The sequence below is a fragment of the Pleurodeles waltl genome, chromosome 7 (genome assembly GCF_031143425.1).
Source record: "Pleurodeles waltl isolate 20211129_DDA chromosome 7, aPleWal1.hap1.20221129, whole genome shotgun sequence".
Lineage (NCBI taxonomy): Eukaryota > Metazoa > Chordata > Amphibia > Caudata > Salamandridae > Pleurodeles > Pleurodeles waltl.
This window is the reverse complement of record NC_090446.1, coordinates 385,387,058-385,409,476: the sequence shown is the minus strand read 5'-3', so window position 1 is coordinate 385,409,476 and position 22,419 is coordinate 385,387,058. Positions and strand designations below refer to the sequence as shown.

Below are 22,419 nucleotides of genomic sequence, written 5' to 3'. Positions count from 1 at the left end.
GACCCTGTCCCCCACTTCCACTCTCATCCTGGACTGAACACCACCTTCATTAGAAGATGAAACACCTTCGTGTCTGCGTACTCCCTCATGAGTATTCAATACACTCTTCAACCAAGCTGGCACTAGTTTAATACCTGGAAATCGTCCACCCATAGACATGAACTGAATTTTGTTAGTGACATTATGTGGTGTGGTACAGTACGCCCACACCATATCAGAAACAATTTTCTTGACATCATAACAATTGGCTAAGGCCAATTGAATGGTACCTTTAAGAAGCCGAACGGCTCTCTCAGCCATCCCATTTCCCCAAGGATTATACAATGAGGTGCAAGAATGTTTAACTCCCCACCCCTTCAAAAATCTTACCATCTCATGTGATGTAAGTTGCGGCCCATTATCCGTAACAAGCACAATCGGAGCCCCCTCTTTTTTGAAAATGTCGTCCAATACTGCAATTGTGCTTCTCGTTGTGATATTTTTCAAAAACTCCACCACCAACCACTTGGAGTGCACATCCACCACCACCATGGCAAATCTCATATCTAAGGGCAACTCATTCAATGGTCCAACAAAATCTAAACAAACTGTGTGCCAAGACTTTCCTGGGTCCTCCAAGTGCCCTTCCACACACTTCTCAAGAACCAATCTTTTCTCACTCGCTTTACACAATTCACAATTTCTTACCCACTCTCTAATCTGATTATTCATCCCCGGCCACCAAACATTTTCCCTCACTCTCCTGTTAGTCAACCCTGTCCCAGATGTCCCTCATGTGCCAACTGAAAGATTTGAAATCTCAACCCTACCGGGGGTATGAAACAATCACCCTTCATAACCACACCATCACAACAAACAGACAGCTCATCAAGTACCTTCAAATAAGGCCTAATTGGTAATGGAAGAGTGCTCTCCCTTACTTTCCTTTGTCGTATCAATGTAACCACATCTTTCATGATCACATCTCCATCCGTCTTGTCCCTGTATTGCATCAACGAAAAGGAACCAGTCCCACTGCTCAGTGCGTCATGAACAGTGGCAACAGCACCCTCCTTGTCAGCACCTCTTTCTCCAGCACCATCAACTTCTTCCCAATCCAATGATAGCCTGACAGACAATCAGCTTGAACATTCTTCCACCCCTGCAAAAATTCAACAGTGTAATTGTACTCCTGAAGCCAAGCTGCTAACCTGGCCAACCTGGCCGATCCTTTCCCTGCTCCTCCTGCAAATAGGATTTTCACCAGTGGTTTGTGATCCGTGCATATGATAAAAGCTGACCCCCACAAATATACCCGAAAATACTCAACACCCCATGCTGGAGCTAAAGCTTAACGCTCAATGACAGAATAATTTCTTTCAGCTGAAGTCAAAGTGCGAGAGGCAAACGCCACCGTTTGTTACTCCCCCTCATGGTACTGTGATAGAACAACACCCAGGCCAGACGCACTGGCATCCACTGTACGTACAGATCTCAGTTCCATATCAAATACAGTCAAAATCTCAGCTCGACATATCTCCTTAATGTCTTCAAAACACAATTGTTGTTCCTCCTCCCACTCAAACCTACTACCTTTATGCAACAATTTTTTTAGATTCTCTGTCTTCTCAGCAAATCTTTCCACAAATTTAGCATAGTACTATACCAGCCCCAAAAATAATCTCAATTGATCCCTGTCCTTCGGAACAGGAGCTTTGCTTATAGCGTCTAACAAGGAGCGTTTAGGCCTAACAGATCCTTCAGCAACTGTATAGCCTAAATACTCCACTTGCTCAGTAAGAAAAATACATTTCTCGTGATTAAGCGTAAGACCAACTTCTTCAACACCATCCTCAGGGTAACACTGTGATCAGTCACTGTCTTTCCCATAACCAAGATGTTGTCTTGGAAATAGATTACATCATCTACACCCTCCAAAAATCATGCCATGGCCCTTTGAAAAACACTGGCAGCAGAGGCCAATCCAAATGGCAAGCGTTTAAACTGGAAAGTCCCTTCTGTAGTACCAAAAACCGTGAGTGGTTTGGAGTCCTCATGCAATCTAATCTGGAGGTACGCACTCCTCAAATCAAGTTTGGAAAAAAACTTCTGGTCCTTCACCAGTGTTCATTAATGTTGGAAAGAGTGAACATATCCACTACTATATTCTGATTTACAGAGCGCAAGTCAACACAAAACCTCAACCGTCCATCCGCCTTCTGAGTAATCACCACAGGTGAAATCCACTACGAAGCCTCTACGGGCTCTATACCTTCTTCTGCCAACATTTCCCCCAATAGACACTTGAGACCGTCCCGAACAGACAAAGGCACTCGCCTCAATTTATGTTGCGAAGGATCAGCATTTAGTTTCACTCGCACTTTATGAACATAACATCTGAGACATCCCAACTTCTTATCAAACACCTTTCTCGCACCCGCCAATACATCATCCAAAGTTGGGACCTCCACAACCAACACTTGATTGGGGTCCCTAGGATGTATCATAATGTTCAGATCAAATTGATGCATCCAGCCTAGAATTGCTGGTCCACCCGCCGAAACATAAACCTTGCCCCTGACACACCTGGAACCGTATTGAATGTCACCTTCCATATACCCTAAAATGTCTATAGATTCTCCCTGGTACCCACCCGGATTAATATCCTTAGGTAAACGTTCAACACTCCTCCAATGCTTCTTGAACATCCATTCTGGAATAATAGTATACATAGATCCGGAATCGACCAGAAGTTCTACATCCTTCCCACACACCGTAAAGGTAGCTGAAGGTCTAGTCATTCTACCCTTAAGCTGAGAAACTTCCTTAGTTTTGGAATCGTAATTTACTACAAGAACTCTGTCCTCACTCTGATCCGTAACTGTATCTCTTATCACCCCCACACTAGAATATTTATACTCTTTGCTAGATTCTTTGCAAATCCTCGCATAGTGACCTTTACGTCCACACCTCCTACTAATCTTATTGACTGCAAAACACTTCGCTGAGCCTGAGTCATGAAAGTTGCTGCCACAACGTGCAAAATTTCTCTTATTTCTTAGAGTTTGAGAACCTTGGACACCTCTATTCTTAGGCATCCCTGAAGATTCACATTCCTTTTTGCTCTTCTTTTTAAGTACACACACATAACTTGGAACACCTTCATCATGACTAGAACTAACTGAAGAAACATCAGTGGTCTTGTCCCGCCTGCTCAGTTCTTTCATGCAGCGTTGCGACTCCTCAATTATTTTAACCATTCCAATAGCCTCCATAAGAGTTGGATCTTTCACTGCCCATAGTCTCTCCTGTAATTTTTTTTCCTTGCATTGGACAATTAACTGGTCACGGATAAGTTCCTCTGTCATGTTACCAAAACGACATTTGATAGAAAGTTCCCTTAGCCTGGCTACAAATTCATCAATAGACTCATGTTCAAGTTGTGGTTGTGTATAAAATTTGTATCTGGCCATGACTAAATTAACCTCTTTCGCAAACCTGTTCTCCAACCTTTTCACAGCTTCCTTGTAGAGATCATCCATTGGTTCACCATTCGGCCCCATCACCGCTGGAAAATACATAAAACCTCTTTGACCTTCACTTCCATGAGCACTTAATAAAATAGCGTTTTTACTGGCTGGAGAAAAATTTTGTCCATCTAAAACTATAATATAGCTCTCTAAAATTTCTATCCAATCCTCCCAACAAATGTCTGGTTGGCCAGCCTGTTGTAAAAAAAAACAAAATGGTGGTGTAATGATGTTCCCTAATGCAGCCATGAGTGTCTACACCTCTTCTGTTAAAAGGTGTAAAATTTAGATCTTAAAGTTACCAGTCCAGGATTTTCTTTTTTCTTTTTTCTTTTTTTTTAAAACACTGAGGAAGTGTAAAAAAAAACAAAAAAAACACACAAAAAACAATAATGTTAACCGCTGCTTCTTAAAGCAAGTGGCCTAGTGTTTCCCTCCAGAATGAGGACGTGACGACTGGCATTTCCGGTGTTCATACCAACTATCAGCTATTACACACAAACTTGTGCGTGTAACAATGTAAACCGCTGCTTCTTAAAACAAGCGGTCTAGTGTTTCCCTCCAGAATGAGGACGTGACGACTAGCATTTCTGGCGTTCCTAGCAACCATCAGCTATTGCACACAAATGTGCAATAGCTGATGCAGGCGCGCGAGAGGCACGCACGCCTGCACGCGCAAAATGAACTGCTGAAGGAGCTCTTTACCTCCCGTGATTTTAACTTGGACACACTTATGTACCCACCACTCACCACTTCCTTAGTGGTGAACGCTCTCTCCGCTCCTGCAGAGTGGCTATCTTCGAGTAAAGTCACTTCCAAGTGCAGTTTACCCTAACGGTCTGCGGCGGAGCACTAGGACCTGTGGGGAACAATGTGGCAGGGGTAATGAAGGAGCACTTCTGATGCTCTCCTCAGATCAGGGCAGCAAAGCGGCACCTGGACGCTGCCACACGGTGCCTACCCTGGCACAAGGACAGAGCGCCAACTGCAGCACCCACAGTCTCTGCACACCGGAAGAGTGTCCCGACCTGCCGGTAAGTAAAGCAGCACAGGTTCGCAGCCAGGTTGTGTGAAACTCGTTGCCAAAATGTTGAGGAAATGACTCAGAAGACAGCCAATAATCCAAGTATGAAGTTTAATCGGAGAAACACAACCTGGCGTCCGACCATCCCAGAGGTTGCTCACCAACTGCCACCTCTGGAATGGTAAACGTTCTCCATTCTAAATGAAATTCACATCATAACACCTTGCAAGCCAAAGTCTATGGTGGACACAACTTCTCTTTTAGAGCAGACTGAAAAGAAAAGCAGTCTGAGAAAATACTCTCTGAAAGTGTGTTAATCGACCTGTCAAGATGCGTAAAAAGAGGAACTTATGTAATTGGCTACACCAGCACCTTACATGGAATTTCAGAATTTGAAGTAACAAGGATTCTCTGTGCCAGTTCCAAAACCTTCTTGCTTCATGTGTAGCATTTGCAGTGCTGTCTGAAGCCAGTAACATACTATTGCTAGAAACAAACTGGACACTGTCTGGTGCCTGGCAGAATCTGTGGCAGGGAATAACCATTAACATTTAGATTTTCTTAAAATTCACAGATTAAATGGGTTCTCCTTTAATAGGTATACTGACTCTGAGTGGCATGGCGCGGAGCTTACACTTTGTGTAGCATCACACCTTATCCATTAATCACTCGAACTCTTGCTTACCATTGTTGTTGCAAAATTAAGGACATATATCAGAGCATACCACATTATTGTATATCTATGAATTTGCATTCTGAAAAGAAAAAAAAAACAATTTGGAGAATTGGGGTTTAATTCCTGTGGCACACCTTTATCCATTTGTCCACTGATAATAGCATACCGTTTCCACTGGTCGGACCTTAACAGCTGAGACACACTCCTGCATCAGTTACAACTTTTCTATAATATACATTTTGGAGTACAATTCTATAGGGTTTGTTCCCACAAGGCGTAGAGACTAGAGGTTTAGCGTCCTCTATCACCTTTTTATTTTCATGAAATTGTTTCAAAGCATATCATGTAGTAAGACTGTTTTACATATGACCAAAAACAGTGGACATTGCAGAAATCGGAAACATTTCATCATGCGGGGAGTACACATAAGATCGTAAATGGAATACTTAAAAGGTTGTAAATACTTTCATCATCTTTAATGATAACTTTTACCATAAGAATGTAACGATTATAAGGTCGAGGTACCAGGTAGAGTTGAACTATCAGTTCGCGTAAACAAGGGTTTTAAACGGAAGACCATCATTATAAAATGCAAGATTCCTAAGTTCACAACATATTAACTACTGCAAGAAAATCCACGCATGACACCCTTTTGTATAACCTACACAATAATAAAAATATATTATTTTTACATTTTCTACTTCAAGAGCAAATATTAGTATTTCCTTTTCTCCATCCATATTCCGAGGGAACAACTTCACATTTATGCACTGAATATATTCCAATTCAGAGAGGGCAGGCACTTAATTTCTCAGAGGCCTTCATCGTTGTACGTTGGCAAAGATGGCTTTACTATACTCTGGGCGTCCGTCTCCACAAGGGGGCGCCAGGTCACATCACCAGTTAAAAGGAGATCTTCTCCATTTATTGAATCTAGGTACTGCATCTGAGAAGCAAAGCAAAAAAAAAATAATTCTTCTCATTCATAAGTAGCTGCAATAAAACAGAGTACATTTTCATAGTTAGAAGCAATTTTAATAGGATTTATACCATTCTCAAAAATATAAAAACTAAAGAAAACACCAATTTTGAATATCGTAGTTTTATTTTGTGTTAAACAAAGTGTCCCCTGGGCTAAATAAACCGTGAAAACAGAGACTACAAGTTGAATGCTGCTTTAAAACCCATGTGGCCCCTGGGACGCAACTGTTTTGAGTCATGATTTACTGTTTTATGATGAACTTCAGTTCAAATCACCTAACTCAGGACTGTGCTATGGCATTCATCATGTTAAACAGATCCACGATTTAAGAAATAGAGTACATTTATAGACCAGGTCCCCTGAATTACTCTACATGCCCATGTACGTTTTACCTCAATAAATAATGAATTAACCATATGAACATTACGGGTCATATTAAATGACCCAGGTCATCAAACAAGAATTGGACTGCAGGGAATTTTCACAGGATTTTACTGCATGCCAAACAAACCCTGCAGTGTAGGTACACAGTGTAAAAAATACCTGCAATTAACCTGGGATATGCTACAAGGGCACTAGCTGAATTAAGTATAATATGCATTGCAATCACATTAACAACACAGCCAACTTGTGTAACTGGCAAACAAAACAAACATAAACCAGCATTTTAACTAAACTAAATTAAGAAAAAAATATTTTCTCTAACTCTGCATGCACTCATCTCTCAAATTAATTTGAATAAACTTTAATTGCAGATAGTCTACCCTCCAACACAGAAGGAACACACAACATCGCTGGCACACCTTTTCGCTTACAAGGTTCGAGGACTCAAGGAAGGAGCTTATTCACCCTTCAGCTCGCCAGGCCCTGAGATCAGCTTGCGCACTTTTGCTCGAATGCAGCAGTGCTGATGAGCTGTGTGTGACAGGCAGGGGTAGTGCCTCTCTGGATAGAGGGTACGAAAGCTGGACCCCTGCCCTCCAGCGCCTGGTGTGTGCGCTCCTCTACTGAGCTCATGGTATACAGAGGGCGCTGGAAGCAACAACTGTTACTGGGCCCTGGCGTCCGGAATGCTAAAGGGTGGCTTGGCATGCTGGATGTGCATGAATTGCTCCTTTGCATAATGGCACCTCTGCTCACACGTGGCTTGCAGGCAGGTGCACACGTGCAGCTCAGTACTTCTGCTATAGTGTTTTCAATCGTTTGCTTGCCTTCTTTAGTTTACATTCAGAAGCACTCGGGCAAGACACTTAATACACTTAATACACATGGCTGGTGACAGGATAGTCTCTTTTAATGGAAGTCTAATGGGAGAATTTAGGAGTGGACATCCAACAGATATAAATGCGATGCTCACTAGTCTTCGTAGGACAAACACATATCACTGTGATAAGTTCCTTTGTACATATGATTAACTTTAACATTTATGAGTATTTAGCATGTAGTTACATTTTAGTGAAAATCCCGGGACCAAAGTTATTGCTGCTGAAGGGAAATACATATGGTCGGTCCAATCGCACAAAGTAGTAATTCTCGGTTCTGTACGGAAATCACTGTGCAAATGTACAGGAATACTAGCACAACCACTGTTATATGCTCCGCAGGAGGCGATACTTATTGAAGTATTCTGAAAATTGCTTAATTTGAGCCAGTGGCTGCACGTGGGGGCCACTGGTACTCATTTTTGGGGGCTGGCACTTATTTTTCCCCAACAGACTCTAATACAGGGCAAGGGAGAGAAAAGCCCAAACGGGCGAAAGAAGGAGGAAGACGGAAAACAGTGACAAAGGCAGAAATCAGGGATAAAAAGAACGAGAAAAAAGAACGAGAAAAAAGTGAGATAAAGAGGTAGGGAGTGGCTGGTGGAGGACTGAAGAGGCATGCAGTGGAATCAACACTTTGCGGCCTTAGTATTTCGCACCATGACTTTCGATGGCACCAGTGGCAGGCTTCCCAGCAAAGCTTTGGGCCCCACACTTATTCTTTTACAAATCAGGTAATGAATAGATAGGCAATGGAGGAATGATCGGCAAATGCCACTTGAAGAATCTTGCTTTAGGCCATGGATGATCTGAGGACAAAGGGTTGAACCATGTCATGACGAATTTACTGTGATGTGCAGTTGTTTGACATGTTTACAGCATATATATTACCAGGTCCCAGCCAGGTTAGGAGAGCTCAAGCAGTGCAAGTACTTCAGCCCATAGGCGGTGGCTATCTCTTTTAAACCAGATAGGAGAACATTATTTTTTTATTAATGCACATCTTTTACATCACTATAATACCACATACGCTTGTGAAATTCTGACCAATCCACTACTACAAACCAGACAGGGCTCTAGTACTGGGGAATTGGGAGGGCCATGAGCAAGACTGGGTATGCCATAAAGATGAATGTAGTTATCCAGAGTTTACATGGTGTCTAAGAGTTGGGTTTGGGCATGCTGGATGGTCTTGTATGTATGTGAGCTGCACACCATCCCTACTACTGGCTTCTGCCTACTAGTTTTAATTGTGTACTTATAGAGATTTAAACCATAAGCCTGATCTCTTCTCCTCTTTCTACAGGCCTCGAAAAATCATAAAAATGTTACCAAATCTGCAGGTCTAATAACATCAATAATCTACTCGACCTAAGTGTAATGTACTTGGCCCGTAAACTGTTATTAAACTGTGTGATCACAGGCAAATATTTTGTTTTATAGAGCCACCTTTTTCTTCATTATCACATACAAGAGCACCTTCAAATATACAAGTTCACCATTTCTGCTACACAAAAAGTTTTACATTTTTATTTAGCAGACTAAACATTTGCTCCATGTCTAATAATATGGTGCCCACATATAGGCAGGGCCACTGGAATTATGTGATTGTGTGACCATGGAGATTTTCACATAAGGATAGATTTGTCACATTTGGCACATAGGGTCTGATTACAACTTTGGAGCAAGGTGTTAATCCGTCCCAAATGTGACGGATATACCACCAGATGTATTACGAGTCCATTATCTCCTATGGAACTCGTAATACGGCTGGTGGTATATCCGTCACATTTGGGACGGATTAACACCTCCTCCAAAATTGTAATCAGGCCCATAGTCTATAATCTGTTGCATAATCTGCAGAATTTGACAAAAAAAAAAAAGTGTTTCTTACTCAAGAAAAGTTACTAAAGACGCAACGATACGTGTTGCTGTGTAGTGGGAGGCCATTTGCAAAACTAGAGTGGACACCTTTATGTTGATTATTGCTATATTTTGATGTTAAACTGACACTAATAAGGTGCAATCAATGCCCATAGATTGTAACCAATCTTAAAAATGATAAAATAATGAAGTAATATTATTACAAAATGTGCTGCATCATGCTGCATAAATTGTTTTTTCTTGATGCATAATTTACTGAACACTGTCCCATAATTTGGCCCTCTCCTCTCGCATAATTCTAGTAGTCCTGCATATACAGTGTACACAGGACCTCTGCCTTGCCTCTTAGTTTACTAACAGTACTGAAATCACAGTGGGAGCAGGAATATTTCCCACTTCATGTTTAAAAACTCTCTTTCAATAAATATACAACTAAAGCATGATGTAGTGCACTGGCATTTATAAACAACACATTTTCTATGTAAATAGCCACAAACTTTCCCTCTAGTATGCAGCTTTATTGATAAAACTATATAGCGCATAAACAATGTTTGGAAATTGGGCTTCAGCAAAAATATTTAACATTTGCAAATCAACAAGTGTTATGATTTGTTTCACCCTGTAAACATTTTTTTTGCATCATATAGAATTACAAAAATGTGCAATCATAACTAGTGAAATATATTTTGAAATGTTTGTACAGTTCACTTATTATGTACTTCAATGTAGCATTAGAAAAAAAGCCTGAAACCTTACAGCCTTTCATCTTAGATGCTTTGCACAACATGACTGTCACACAGTTCACTTTACAAAATCCTCAAACTTCACTGTCAGGGAAGTAGCACTAAAGGTAGGAAGACAAACTGCACTGACATTTGACCTCTGTCTGAATGCTGAGCAAATGTGACAAGATGAAAACAAGATTTGAAGACATCTTTACTGCTCATTAATTTTTTGAGTAAACAGAACACCTGGTATTTGTCAACTTGCCAGAAAGCGCGAGGAGGCCCTAAAAATAGCTTGTCCTGATTAAATCTGACTCGCCATAGCAAGTGGGCGAGTAGATTTTTCAAGGCCTGATCTACCTCACACTCCTTTCTCTCTAGGTCACCCACCTCTCTCCCAACTTCACCGTCCTAACTTCACCCTGCAGTCCTACTCACTTCACTATCCACTTCTTACCATCTCTCTCTTTATCCCATATTACACTCTCCCCACCATATCCACCTGTTTTGCTGCTGTGACCTTCTCTTTCTCTATTTCATCTATATATTTCAAGTTCTCTCATCTCTATCTGCCTCCAGGAGCTTCAGGCAGGGTAAATGTAACTTTCTAAAAGTTACTTTTCCTTTATACTTAATAAAAACCAACTTCAAAATTAAATCAGATTTTTAATACCTATTAAAAATAGTAGTTTGGTGTTGGTATTTGCTGGTCCCCAACTTGAGCTAGCAGTGTTAACATTTCAATCTGTACACTGGCTCTCTGTATAGGACGACGAGTCCTGCCATAGTGAAAATAGCTTTTGATTCCTTGTCACCGTAGGCACATGGTGACAATTTTCTACGTGTGCCACATTTAAATGCAATGTACCCTATGTCACGGGCCACAAAGCCTACATAAGGGTGATGTTTTAATATTTAAAAAGGGGGTCTTTGTCTGTTAAAAAGGGTTATTGTAGCAGGTTGTACTACAGAAGTTAAACAGCAGAAGTCACATTATAATGGCAAGCATGAAGCCACATTTTGCAGGCCTGCTCTGTGGATCACACAATTGGTGCTGCAGTTCACAAGTGGCTATTAACTTTCAGGCCCAGGTTGCATTTTCTACACCATATAGTAGGGACTAATTGGCAAGTTAATTGAGTCAATTAGGAATAAGCCAATTTAACCATGTTTAAAGGAGGAACAAAGGCACCTTTCTCATGCTTAGCAGGGATAAAGTGTACAGAGTTAAAAAAAAGGCAAACATATTTCCCCAAAAATCTTTAGTGACCATGCAGAAAATGACCATTTGCTACAGTCACATTCTTTATTTCATAAATGGAAGAACAAGTAGCAAGATTTGAACTTGTTAAGCCACAAACTGTAGCGACATCGCCACAGCAAGTACATTAGCCCAGTATATTATCTTATCAGTTTAGGGCCTGAGGATTAACAGCAGCACCATTATAAGGGCCACAGGAATCATACAAAAGGGGAGGACCAAATTATGCAGGGTAGACTAAATTATAGCACACAATGTGTGGAAGAATACATTTATTAGTTTGTCATTTTTCTTCACATTAATATTGTCTGGAAAAAAGATTTCACCACATTAGTAGCAGTTTAAAACACAACTACAGCAATGAGCTGCAGAAGGTTTATAGTCCTAGATCTGTATTGTGGTAAAATAATTCCTCACTCTGCATGGGGTCTCTGTAGCATTTTATCCCAATATTTACATAGTGTCAACACTAGCATATTCATTGCTAAAGAGAACATATCAAGACTCAGGGGTTGATTATGACTTTGGCAGACGGAAAAGCCCGTCTGCCAAAGTCCTGACGGGCTGGTTGCTGCCAGTGCAGCTGCCTCCCCGCGTGCCCCATTACGAGTTGCCCCCTTTGCCCACTGGCCCAGAGGGAAACGGCCAACAGCATTGTCACCGGCTCATAATAGAACCGGCGGCAATGCTGTAGTGCGGAGGGTGCACTAGCACCCATCCCGATGTTCACTGTCTTCAAAGTGCCATGTAGGTTCTCGTTATCATAATGAGGCTACTGGATTCAGGCAGCAGAATCGCATGAATTGTGGGGTACTAAGTACAATTCTACACTATGTGACACCTGTCGGCCTAATCTGGGTTTTCCGGCTAACTGGAAGCATTGCATCTCTGCACAAGAGCAGGGATGATTGTGACAACCGGTGGCATGACAAGAAAGACTACTCAGGGGAATCCCGGTCGACCAGCTCTCGTCCCTTTCTCCCAGTTACATTAGTCTCACACAGGCAAAGACAAACAGGCAGAATATAGTTCAATAATGGTTTATTGAAGCAACTGCATGTTAGATAAAATGGCATGTATTGCAATAACTAGGATGATAAAACACAATAAAAAGTAGATTGTGACAAGGAGAGGGAAACACAAAAATGGTCCCACCATACTGTCAGTAGGAGTGATATATAGTTTTTCCACCTAAGCTATGTTAGAGCACAGAATAATAAGCCCTAATTCACCCTTCAGGTTTCCCCCTGGGAAGACTTCATCCCTCATACCTGAGTAAGGAAGCCTCTTGTCTAGAGGGACATTGTCCCCATGTAGGCCAGGGGTCCAGCAGACTAAGTAAGCAGTTGTAGAGAGGCAATCAGCAATAAGCATGCAGACGTGGTCATCTGGCTGGAATTTCCATCTAACGTGTATAGGACAAAGAAGTGTTTTTATAATAAAACAGTTGACATTCAAAGAAAGGGTCCCCACGTAGGCGTATGTGTGTTTTGGTGAATGTTGGAAACACAGCGTACCACTTTTGCCGGCAACCCTATCTGACTGCAGCCTGAAGAAGGCACTAAGTGAAATGAATGGCCTGCTAGGAATGTAATACTTTCCTAGGCGAAAGAACAATTAGATAGAGAAAATAAAACAACACAGCAAATATGGCTATTGCTAGAAAATTGAAGCAAAGTGGAATAAAAATGTAACTGGGCTAAAGTGCACAACAGCAGGCCTAGTTTTTTAAAATAACATGTCTAAAATATGGCTAAAATAGCTATACAACACCCTCCCCTTGCCAGTTTAAGGGTGGTTTAAAAGCTTAAAATAATATAAAGCCTAATAAAATCTATTAATAAAAGCATCTAAACATAAATGTCAATAGTGACAAGTTAAAAGACACTTGAGCATGAATAAACAGCCATTGCAAAGAAAAAGTAGCAACAGCAAGATGTCACCTATTCTAGCCATAGTAATCGGAAGCCCCCTGAAAACACTTGAAAATATTGAGTGCATGACTGAAGGTATTAAGCCAAATATAGAGGAGAAGGTGTGAACGAAACCAGAACCAACAGCCTTAAAGAAATGCATGATTCCAGTAGTACTGGACACGTTGAATATTCGTCCCATGAGTTCACCAAAGTGTCTCGGAAAGTTTGTGCTTAAAAGGAACTGAATCTCTGCCAATGACCTCGCAACTTGAAGCGCACAAGACACGCATGCAGATGTAATCGCCACATGTTTTTGAAACAATAAAGCCTTGAGTCTGCTCAACTAATTAAAATGCACATAAGAAGTAGCAATATGAGACCAAATGTCTCATGTGTAAGGAGTAAAAAGGACATTCCTGCAACATGCAACAATTCAGGAGACCGAAACGACATAAGCTATTCCGGCTCACATTCCACAACAGCTCATAGCTTCCACTTGAGAGCACCAGGAATGCAGGTCTAATCAAGGGGACTTGAACTCCCTTCAGATAACAAGCCATTACATGCCCGTGCAAGGACTTCTTTCATGCCACTGAAGCACTTGTATGAGAAGGGAAGCGCTCACACCTCATGTATATAACTATCTACCAGCCTTTCATAACTGTGTACTGGAATGTGTTTCAAGCAGGATGTGAATTGAAGTGTTGAAATGGGCAGATTTATAACCCTGTGTATTAGCCATTCAGCAGATGGTATGTCAGCCTCAGTAAAAGGGAACTTTTCTAATTTCCCGATGTTTAGCATGACATAAGTTGCTTCCTTCTTAGCCATTATTTGTTGTTGTCGTGTTAAATTAAATGTTGATAATATGTTCCTTGCGCTAAAGTGTTGCTAGGGAACACAACCTGCTTTCAGTGTTTGTAGTGTCTAGCCTAACTGCATAATGGACCTTAGCTGGCTTTGACCGTGATGTAAAGATGACATGTCACTCTGTACTATGTCTATTGCAGAGGATACAATGTTGTGTAAAGTGTATATCTGGTTGGACAAGGTTTTAATCCCATTATCTACAGCAGCTAATGCTTTCTGTAAATTTTCCTGATCAATGTGCCTTAACCTGGCAGCCGCTTCTTGTTGGGAAAGTTTACACAAAAGTGTATGACACCCATTGGCTACAATAACCACTCACCTTAACTTGAAAGTGATGTGTTAAATGTTCTATTCTGGACCTATTTATCAAGATGATCTTCAGATGCAATTATAAACTTTTGCTATTTGTAAAATTTTGCAGGAGCAGGAATACTGGGTGCATTCAATTCCTTAATTTTTGCTAAGCCTAAACAACTCGTTTGTTGTACAGTTTCATTAAAAAATATAATTTTAACAGGTATGAGGCCTGCTCTAAATAAAGCTTCCTTTACCCTAATTTGCCAATTTTTAGTTCCTTACACACTTTTCAAGTCTATCGACTTCAACCAGTAATTATAAACTTCTATAGCTAACTGGGAAACAAGGGAATCAGAATAAATTAATTTTGTATCGGTCAACAAATATGTTGACATTTAAAATAATATGACTCTGCATTTTTAACATTGTGCCCAGAGAAATATGCACAGTTTTCAGTATTTGTTTTAGAACTCCCCACTGGTGGAGTCGGACAGTGTTCCCATTGTGTGTAATGAAAAATAGTCTTTGGGGTACTTGCTCTGTGAACAAAATGATGTCCACAATAATTATAACAGAACATAGCTCCATAATTTTCTTTGGATTGATACACATCTTCATTTTCAAATACTGTATAATACTGTAAATCAGACATCATAGAATCAACTGTTCTCAAATCCCAATCATCAGAAACTACTCCAGGTTTAATTACATAGTTCATGGAAAGAGTGAATACATTTGGTATCTGAATGACCCCCGTCGGGCCATGTATATCAAATAATACTTTATCCCAAACAATCCCATCAGGGATTGGTTTGGCAGAAATGTTCACTAGGGTCAAGTCTCTGCGGACTTTGTGCAAAGAAAAATGTGGTTTTAAGACCTCATCCACCAGTTCAACTGTAGAGCGTTCAGGAAGGTAATTACCATGTATAAGTAAGAAGAAAACAATGACAAACCCAATCCAAATGACAAAGGCAAGTGCAGTTAATAAAAGCCATAGATAATTCCATGGAAGTATGAAATCATTAATTTTGACCCAAATTATCAGCTTACGTGCTCTTGACAGTTCTGTTGCAGCAGAGACAGATGAGTCAGTGAAAGTGTCATTGATGTCAGCAAAATATCCAAAAGCAGTTCATGAAAAAATGGAGCAGTTTTTGAAGGGGAGAACTTGCAGAAGACTACCTTGGTGGTTCATATTAGAATATTCCATAGGTTTGTGTAGAATATGAATGAAATTGATCAATATTATTGGTGTTATTGGTTGTAGAAATTAGTGGAGCCAATGAAAGCTAATTTTCCACCCTCCCCAAGCTCAGAGAGGTGTCAGCGTTACTGGTGAAAACCTGTAGAGGAACATCCTGGTCTGTAGTAAGAGGGATTCTGGTACTTCCCAGGAGTCCCCTAGGTCTGCTGTGCAGGATTGGCCATATGGTGTAGCTTGACATTGTTGATGGAGACAAAGCGATTTTCTTTAGAACCAGGCAGTGGTGGTAAAATGACACTTCTGGTACTGTGTATTCCCAGGAATGAAACCGGTGCACGAAAAGAAGGACTGAACTCATTTTTTACAGCAATCTTTTCACACACTAGACCCCCAACTTTTGGAATCCAGCCAGTAGATGTTACTGGTATATCCGTTATTCCCAAGGAGGCGGCATTGGCAGAGGCATTGTCATCATGGAACCGTTGTAAGTTCTGTAAGACAGTGATACGTTAATTTATGTGAAAAGCAGGTGTATCTGCCGCCTCCACGCCAGGACCATCAAGGTCTGGAACATACATTTGTGTTCCAAACAAGCAATTGTATGAAATACGCCCCCCCAGGGATCTTCTGGACAGATTGTTAAGTGCTCTCTGGACTCCATACAGATGTGTAAGCCACCTACTAAACATGCCTACATCTTTTGCTGTTAAGGATTGCTTTAAATCTCTGTCTCGTCACTCCATGACACTATTTCCCTCGGGATGAAATGGAGACGAGTAATGCAGTTGGACCCCTAACGAAGACATTGCGTCCCTGAAAGCCTTTGAGGCAAAAGCAGGGCCCTGGTCCAAGTGGAAATCCACAACAGCATATGTGCTGATAAAGACTTGCAAATCTTTAATAACAGTTCGAGTGTCAGCCAAGCGTTGTGGCCAATCCCCTAGAAATCTGAAGGATGAATCAACAGCGACTAAGATGTATTTGTATGCACTATCAGATGTCAGGGGACTACAGTGGTCCAAGTACATACATTGTAATGTGGTCTGTTGGATATTAGGAGGGGTGTCTGCGGTGGGTGTTTGATTGTGGATCCTTTTATTTTCTGGCAGATGTCACAACAAAAGACATACTGCTTGGTCTGTTAGTAGAGACCTGGCCACCAGTACCATGCTTGTAACAATGATATTGTAGCCGCCACAGCAGCATGGGCAGAAGCAACTCCCTCATGCGCTGCTTTGATCAATTCTGTTCTTTGGTCTTTACTGGGAATCTCATGATTTCCCACCCCTGGTATAACTGCTCGGGTTGTACGGAGGTGTGATATGCAGTAGGAATATTTAGCAGGATATGCTTTTGGTACAGACATGCAGTCAGCTGAAGCTTTCACAGCTGCCAGTGTTCCATCATCCAATTTTGTTCTAGAACGAGTTACTACAGCAACGGAGCCATGGCTACTGGTGATTTGGCCGCTTCATCATCCATGGTGTTGCCTGCAATGTGTATTCCAACAGGCTGATGTCCTAATGTATGTACTACCTGGATGCTGGGTAGCATTTCCTTCAGATCTGCTACTTTTCCCCACGCAAGACTGTGTTTAATAGTGTTTCCTTTTGAATCTCTGAACCCATTCTGGCACCAGTAATGCAGATATTCATAGAAGGGCCAGACACAATAGTACGAGTCACAGACAATCAGCATCATCTGCTCAGGATTCGTATGTGCAACTGCCATCACCACAGCCTTGAGCTCTGCAAGTTGTGCAGTCCCCTAGGGTCTGCATGCAAGTATGTTTTGGATGGAACTTACCATCTTTCATGTATCTACTCACGACTGCGCAAGTAGCGGAATATTGATGTTTGGTGCCTATAGCTTGTTGTGAACCATCAGTATACAAAATTGTCTGATATTGTTCAATAGGCAATGTGTTTGCTGGAACTGGATATTCAAGTTCGTATTGCAAAATCTCTTGAGTTTGTAATTTTGAGTCAAAAATATAGTCTACATCAGTGGCCGTCAGAGACGTTGCCCATTTGATCGAACGTGGATGTAATGCTTTAGCTTTAGGAACACTAGCTTTGGTAAGAGCCTCAAGGGCTGGGATAGGGGATATGACTATGATGTTTTCCCTGGGCCAGAGGTCTCTCTTTAATGACAGCCATCTGAACAGCAGTGAGAATTTTCTCAGTGGGAGCAAAGCGTTGTTCACCTGCAGAGAACAAATGTGATTTGTATGCAATTGGGGTGGTCTTACCCTCATTGAATGTTACTTAGGTAAAACCAATGGCACCAGCAATTACTCTGATGACTAGGTGTTTTTTGTTGTCCCTTGTATATAGTTGTTTTGCTTCAAGCATGTCTTTTTGTAATGCTCTCAGAATACCCGTGTGTTCGACTGTCCAGTATTTGCTGATAAAGTTAGGATGTATCAAGTCATGTAAAGGTTTAATGCATTGTGCATAGTGTGGAATGTATGTTCTGCCAAAATTCAAAAAGCCCAATAAGGACTGGAGCTTTTTTATTGTGTTTGGTGGTTGTAATTGTGCGCATTTTCCTAAAAATTGGGGTGTGAGGCTCTTGCCTTCATCTGACAGTTCATATCCCAGGAACAGGACACTAAGGAAAGCTATTTGAGTTTTGTTTTTACATTAAATCTGTAGCCAAATTCATCAAATCCTACAACAATGTGGGCTATCCGTCTTATATGCTGCATGAGGCCGCCGTCTGTAAGGTAGGTATCATCCATGTATGACAATGCCTAAAGGTCAATGTCGTGCAAAATAGATGTAACACGAGCTGAGAACAGTACTGGACTGTTCTTGTACCCTTGTGGGAGTTGGCAGAATTTTTTCTGAGAGCCTAAAGCGCTGAAACATGTTAAGTCCCTACTTTCAGGCGATAACTTTTGGCAAAAGAACCCGTTGGAAATATACAGGGTGGTTTTGTATTTTTTGCGCACTATTTTGTTTCGTAAGTGTTGTGTGCATTTTGTATAGCAAATGTGCATGTATGACTGTTTAAATGTCTGTAGTCTAAGACTATTCTATATGAATGGTCGGGTTTAGCAACAGGAAACAATGGATTATTCATTTGTGAGACACATGGTTCAATTATGCCCTGGTATTCTAAACTGTTTGAAAATTTCCCTCCCGGGTGCTTTAGCTTCATGTTTTATTTGGTCTTGGGGTTGAGGTTGGGACTTAATTGGTATTACATGATGGGGGGAATCTTTATCTCAACCTACGTGGTTGCGGTATAACGCAGGTGCCTGCACCACTGCCCAATCAATGGCGTGTATTTCTATGAGCTTTCTGGGAACAAGAGGCGAGAAACATTTTTCAATAATCTCGTCTCCATATGTGAGATCTTAGACAAATTCTAGTGGCCATCTTTTTCAACCAGTAAAATATCACAAATAGTTACAATGTGGTCCCAAAAGATAGCATTGATTGTACGTTCAATGTCTCCCTCCACCTGTGTAGTTACTTTATACACTCTGTCGGGTGTGGAGACACGCATGTCTGCAGTCTCATCTTTTAAGAAGTCATCAGTCGCTTTCACCTCCAGATGCTCTTGAAGATCCTGGCGAACTATTGTGACCTCTGCTGCACAGACTAGCGGTGCTAATGCCCACTTCTTGTTCTTCAGTAAAGCCCTCTTCCTTAGTGGCATGTCGTATTGCAAGTGCTGCCACCTTTTTCTTTTTGAACTGGGGTTTTTGTTGTAGAAGTTTCTCTTCTTAACAGAAACATCAGATGAGCGTTGTGAGTCCTTTCTCGGTTTCACGTACTCTGTACGCTGCTCGGACCACTCACCTCTTTCACTGCGTTTTTCCGGTGAGTCCCCAAAGGAACGAGATTGGCGTGTATCAGTATTCTGATATCTGTCAGGAGTTTTTATATTATCTCTATTTCTAAGATTATATCTATTTTGAGGAGTCGCCGAATGCGGAGATTCTCCCCTTTCTTTTTTTAGGTGTTTGTTGTTTTTTATCCCAGCGCTTTTTAAGCTTTCAGGTGCTTGCTTAGTAGAATCTTTATTAGATCTACCTTGTAATTGGGGTTTAATGGGTCTGGCCCCCAGACTATCTCAACCAATGCTGGTGTAGGTCTCAGCGATAATCTTTGGCAGCTCACATTCTGTACATGGAACGTCCCGGAGCCACATGTGCACTGCTAGAGCAACTGCTTTCCCTTTGGGTTACTTAATATGATTGAAGACACAGTGGCAAAATTGCCCATTAATTGCATCCCCAAATCCAGGACTGGGGCAGCCCCGTATTCATCTTGAATTTGTTCTAACACCTCCAAAAGATTGGCAAGTAATTGGTGTACCTTGTGCAGCAGTATAGAGCGTGGCAAATACTGTGCACTATGTATTGCAGCTATCTACAGTGGGAACCATCCCAAATGGCAAGCAAATAGTGAGTATCCTATGTTTAACCTAAGAACCTGTATGGGGGAAGACTGCTTCCAGCACATTTATTTTTTAAGCTAACCAAAACAGAATTTCCTTCTGCTTGGAGGGTGCTTTACCCATGATTGAATATACAGTTGCAGGGTTAATGCCTGGCACAACTGCATGTCATTGCACTGGGGCAGCACGTGCTGGGTTAGTATTTAATGTTTGCATTACAAACTGTACTAACAGTCTGTATATTCCAGTGAGCTCTATATTTAAGTGGCGAACCTCAGCTACCGCTAAGGTTGCTGCATCAGGGTGCGGTGTATATGTGGCCAATAAAGGCCAGGTCAGACCGTCATTGCTCAGAGGACCTAACCTAACGTGTAATACTGTATGTGGTAGAGAGCCATCAAGCCAATTATTATGGTCTTGGTAAGATAATTGTATTTCTAACTATGCATAAGCTTTGTGTTGTGCAGGTATGTTTGCAGGTGTATAGTGATGAAATGTCTTGGTGTTCTCATCAACTGCTGGAAAAGTGACCCAAGAGTAAAATGTTTCTGTTCTGTAGGCTGGATGAGCCTCAACAACAAATGTGACTTGACCCCCCTGGGCTGTTAGGCCATTTGCCAACAAGTGTGCGCTTAGGGGCGGTCACATGTTTACTGTAATTACTATCCATTGCAGGTTTGCCATGTTAATGGTAAAGGTGTTTGTTTAGAGATAAGGGCACCAGATGGGGATTCATCCTTTTCAGGTTTAAGCTTGAACAACCTACAGCATTAGATAGGTGCTATCTACTTAGCTGAGGAGGAAATCCTCAATACCACCGACTTCTCCGTATACAGTATTGAGGTGTCTTTAGCCTTTATTGAGACTGAGATACTTAGGAGGATGCGAAAATTAGTGCCTGACCAAACCCTGGTGACGCCATGTCACGTAGGTTCTCATTATCTTAATGAGGCTACTGGATTCGGATGGCAGAATCGCATGAATTGTGGGGTACTAAGTACGATTCCACACCATGTGACACCTGTCGGCCTAATCCAGGTTTTCTGGCTAACTAGCAGCACCTCAACTTTGCAGAAGAGCAGGGATGATTGTGGCTACCAGGCGCATGACAAGAAAGACTCCTCGGGAATCGTGGTCGATCAGATCTCATCCCTTTCTATCATTTACATTTGTGTCACACAATCAAAGACGAACAGAGGCAGAGTATAGTTCAAAAAGGGTTTATTGAAGCATCTGCATCTTAGATAAAATGGCATGTATTGCAATAACTAGGATGATAAAACACAATAAAAGCAAGATTGTGACAAGGAGAGTGAAAACCAAAAATAGTTCCACCATACTGTTACTAGGAGTGATATATCGTTCTCCTACCTAAGCTATGTTAGAGCAAAGCATAATCATTTCTAATCCACCCTTCAGAATTCCCCCCTGGGAAGACATCATCCCTCATACCCGAGTAAGAAAGCCTGTAATCTAGAGAGGCATCGTCCCCTTGTAGGCCAGGGGTTCAGCAGTCTAAGCAAGCAGCTGTAGCGACGCAATCAGCATGCATGCAGTTGTGGTTATCTGGCTGGAATCTCCCTCTAACGTTTATGGGACAAAGGAGTGTTTTTATAATAAAACAGTTGACACCCTAAGAAAGAGTCCCCACAAAGGATTATGTGTGTTTCTGTGAATGTTGGAGATACAGCGTACCACTTTTGCTGGCGACCCTATTTGACTGCAGCCTTGAGAAAAGCACAAAGTAAAATGAATGTCCTGCTAGGAACGCAATGCTTTCTTAGGCGAAAGAACAATTAGATAGCGAAAGGACAATTAGATAGAGAAAATAAAACAGCACTGGAAATGTGGCTATTGCTAGAAAAATAAAGCGATGCTGAATAAATATATAACTGGGCTAAAGTGCACAAGGGAAGGCCTAGCTTGCTAAAATAACATGACTAAAATATGGCTAAAATAGCTATACAACAAAAGTAGACAGTGAACATCGCAACGGGGCTGGCTAGGGGGTCCTGCAGTGCCCATGGCAAGTGCATGGCCCCCCGGGAAGCCCTGCACCCTGTCTCCGATAGCCGCTTCATGGTGGTGCTACCACCATGAAACTGCTGGCGGAGAGGGGGAGTCGTGATCCCCAGAGCAGCGCTGCTTGCAGCGCTGCCTTGGTTAGGACCGCTAGCACCGCCAGTCTGTCCTGTGTCGGAAAGGTGGCAGTGCAGGTGGTCCAACCACAGTGGTACCTTCACGGTCGTTATGTGGCTGTCAGAACGCCACATTGGCGGCAGTCCCACTACCACAGCGACCTTAGCGGTCTTATGACCGCAAGGGTCGTAATGAGGGCCTGAGTGTTTTCCAAACAAACTACACTAATTGAAAAAAAAATCCCATTCAAAACT

The 22,419-nt window shown here is 41.7% G+C and overlaps 1 protein-coding gene across 1 annotated transcript in view; it reads right to left on the bottom strand.

Annotated features, from left to right (window-relative positions):
* Window positions 1–4,630: 4,630 nt before the first annotated feature.
* The window catches only part of UQCC1 (ubiquinol-cytochrome c reductase complex assembly factor 1), a 704,652-nt gene continuing 686,863 nt past the window's right edge, over window positions 4,631–22,419 (bottom strand). Inside the window, exon 10 of the mRNA XM_069243832.1 lies at window positions 4,631–6,155. Within this exon, the coding sequence (XP_069099933.1) occupies window positions 6,021–6,155 (135 nt within the window). The 3' untranslated portion in view covers window positions 4,631–6,020. The remainder of the gene's footprint in view (window positions 6,156–22,419) is intronic.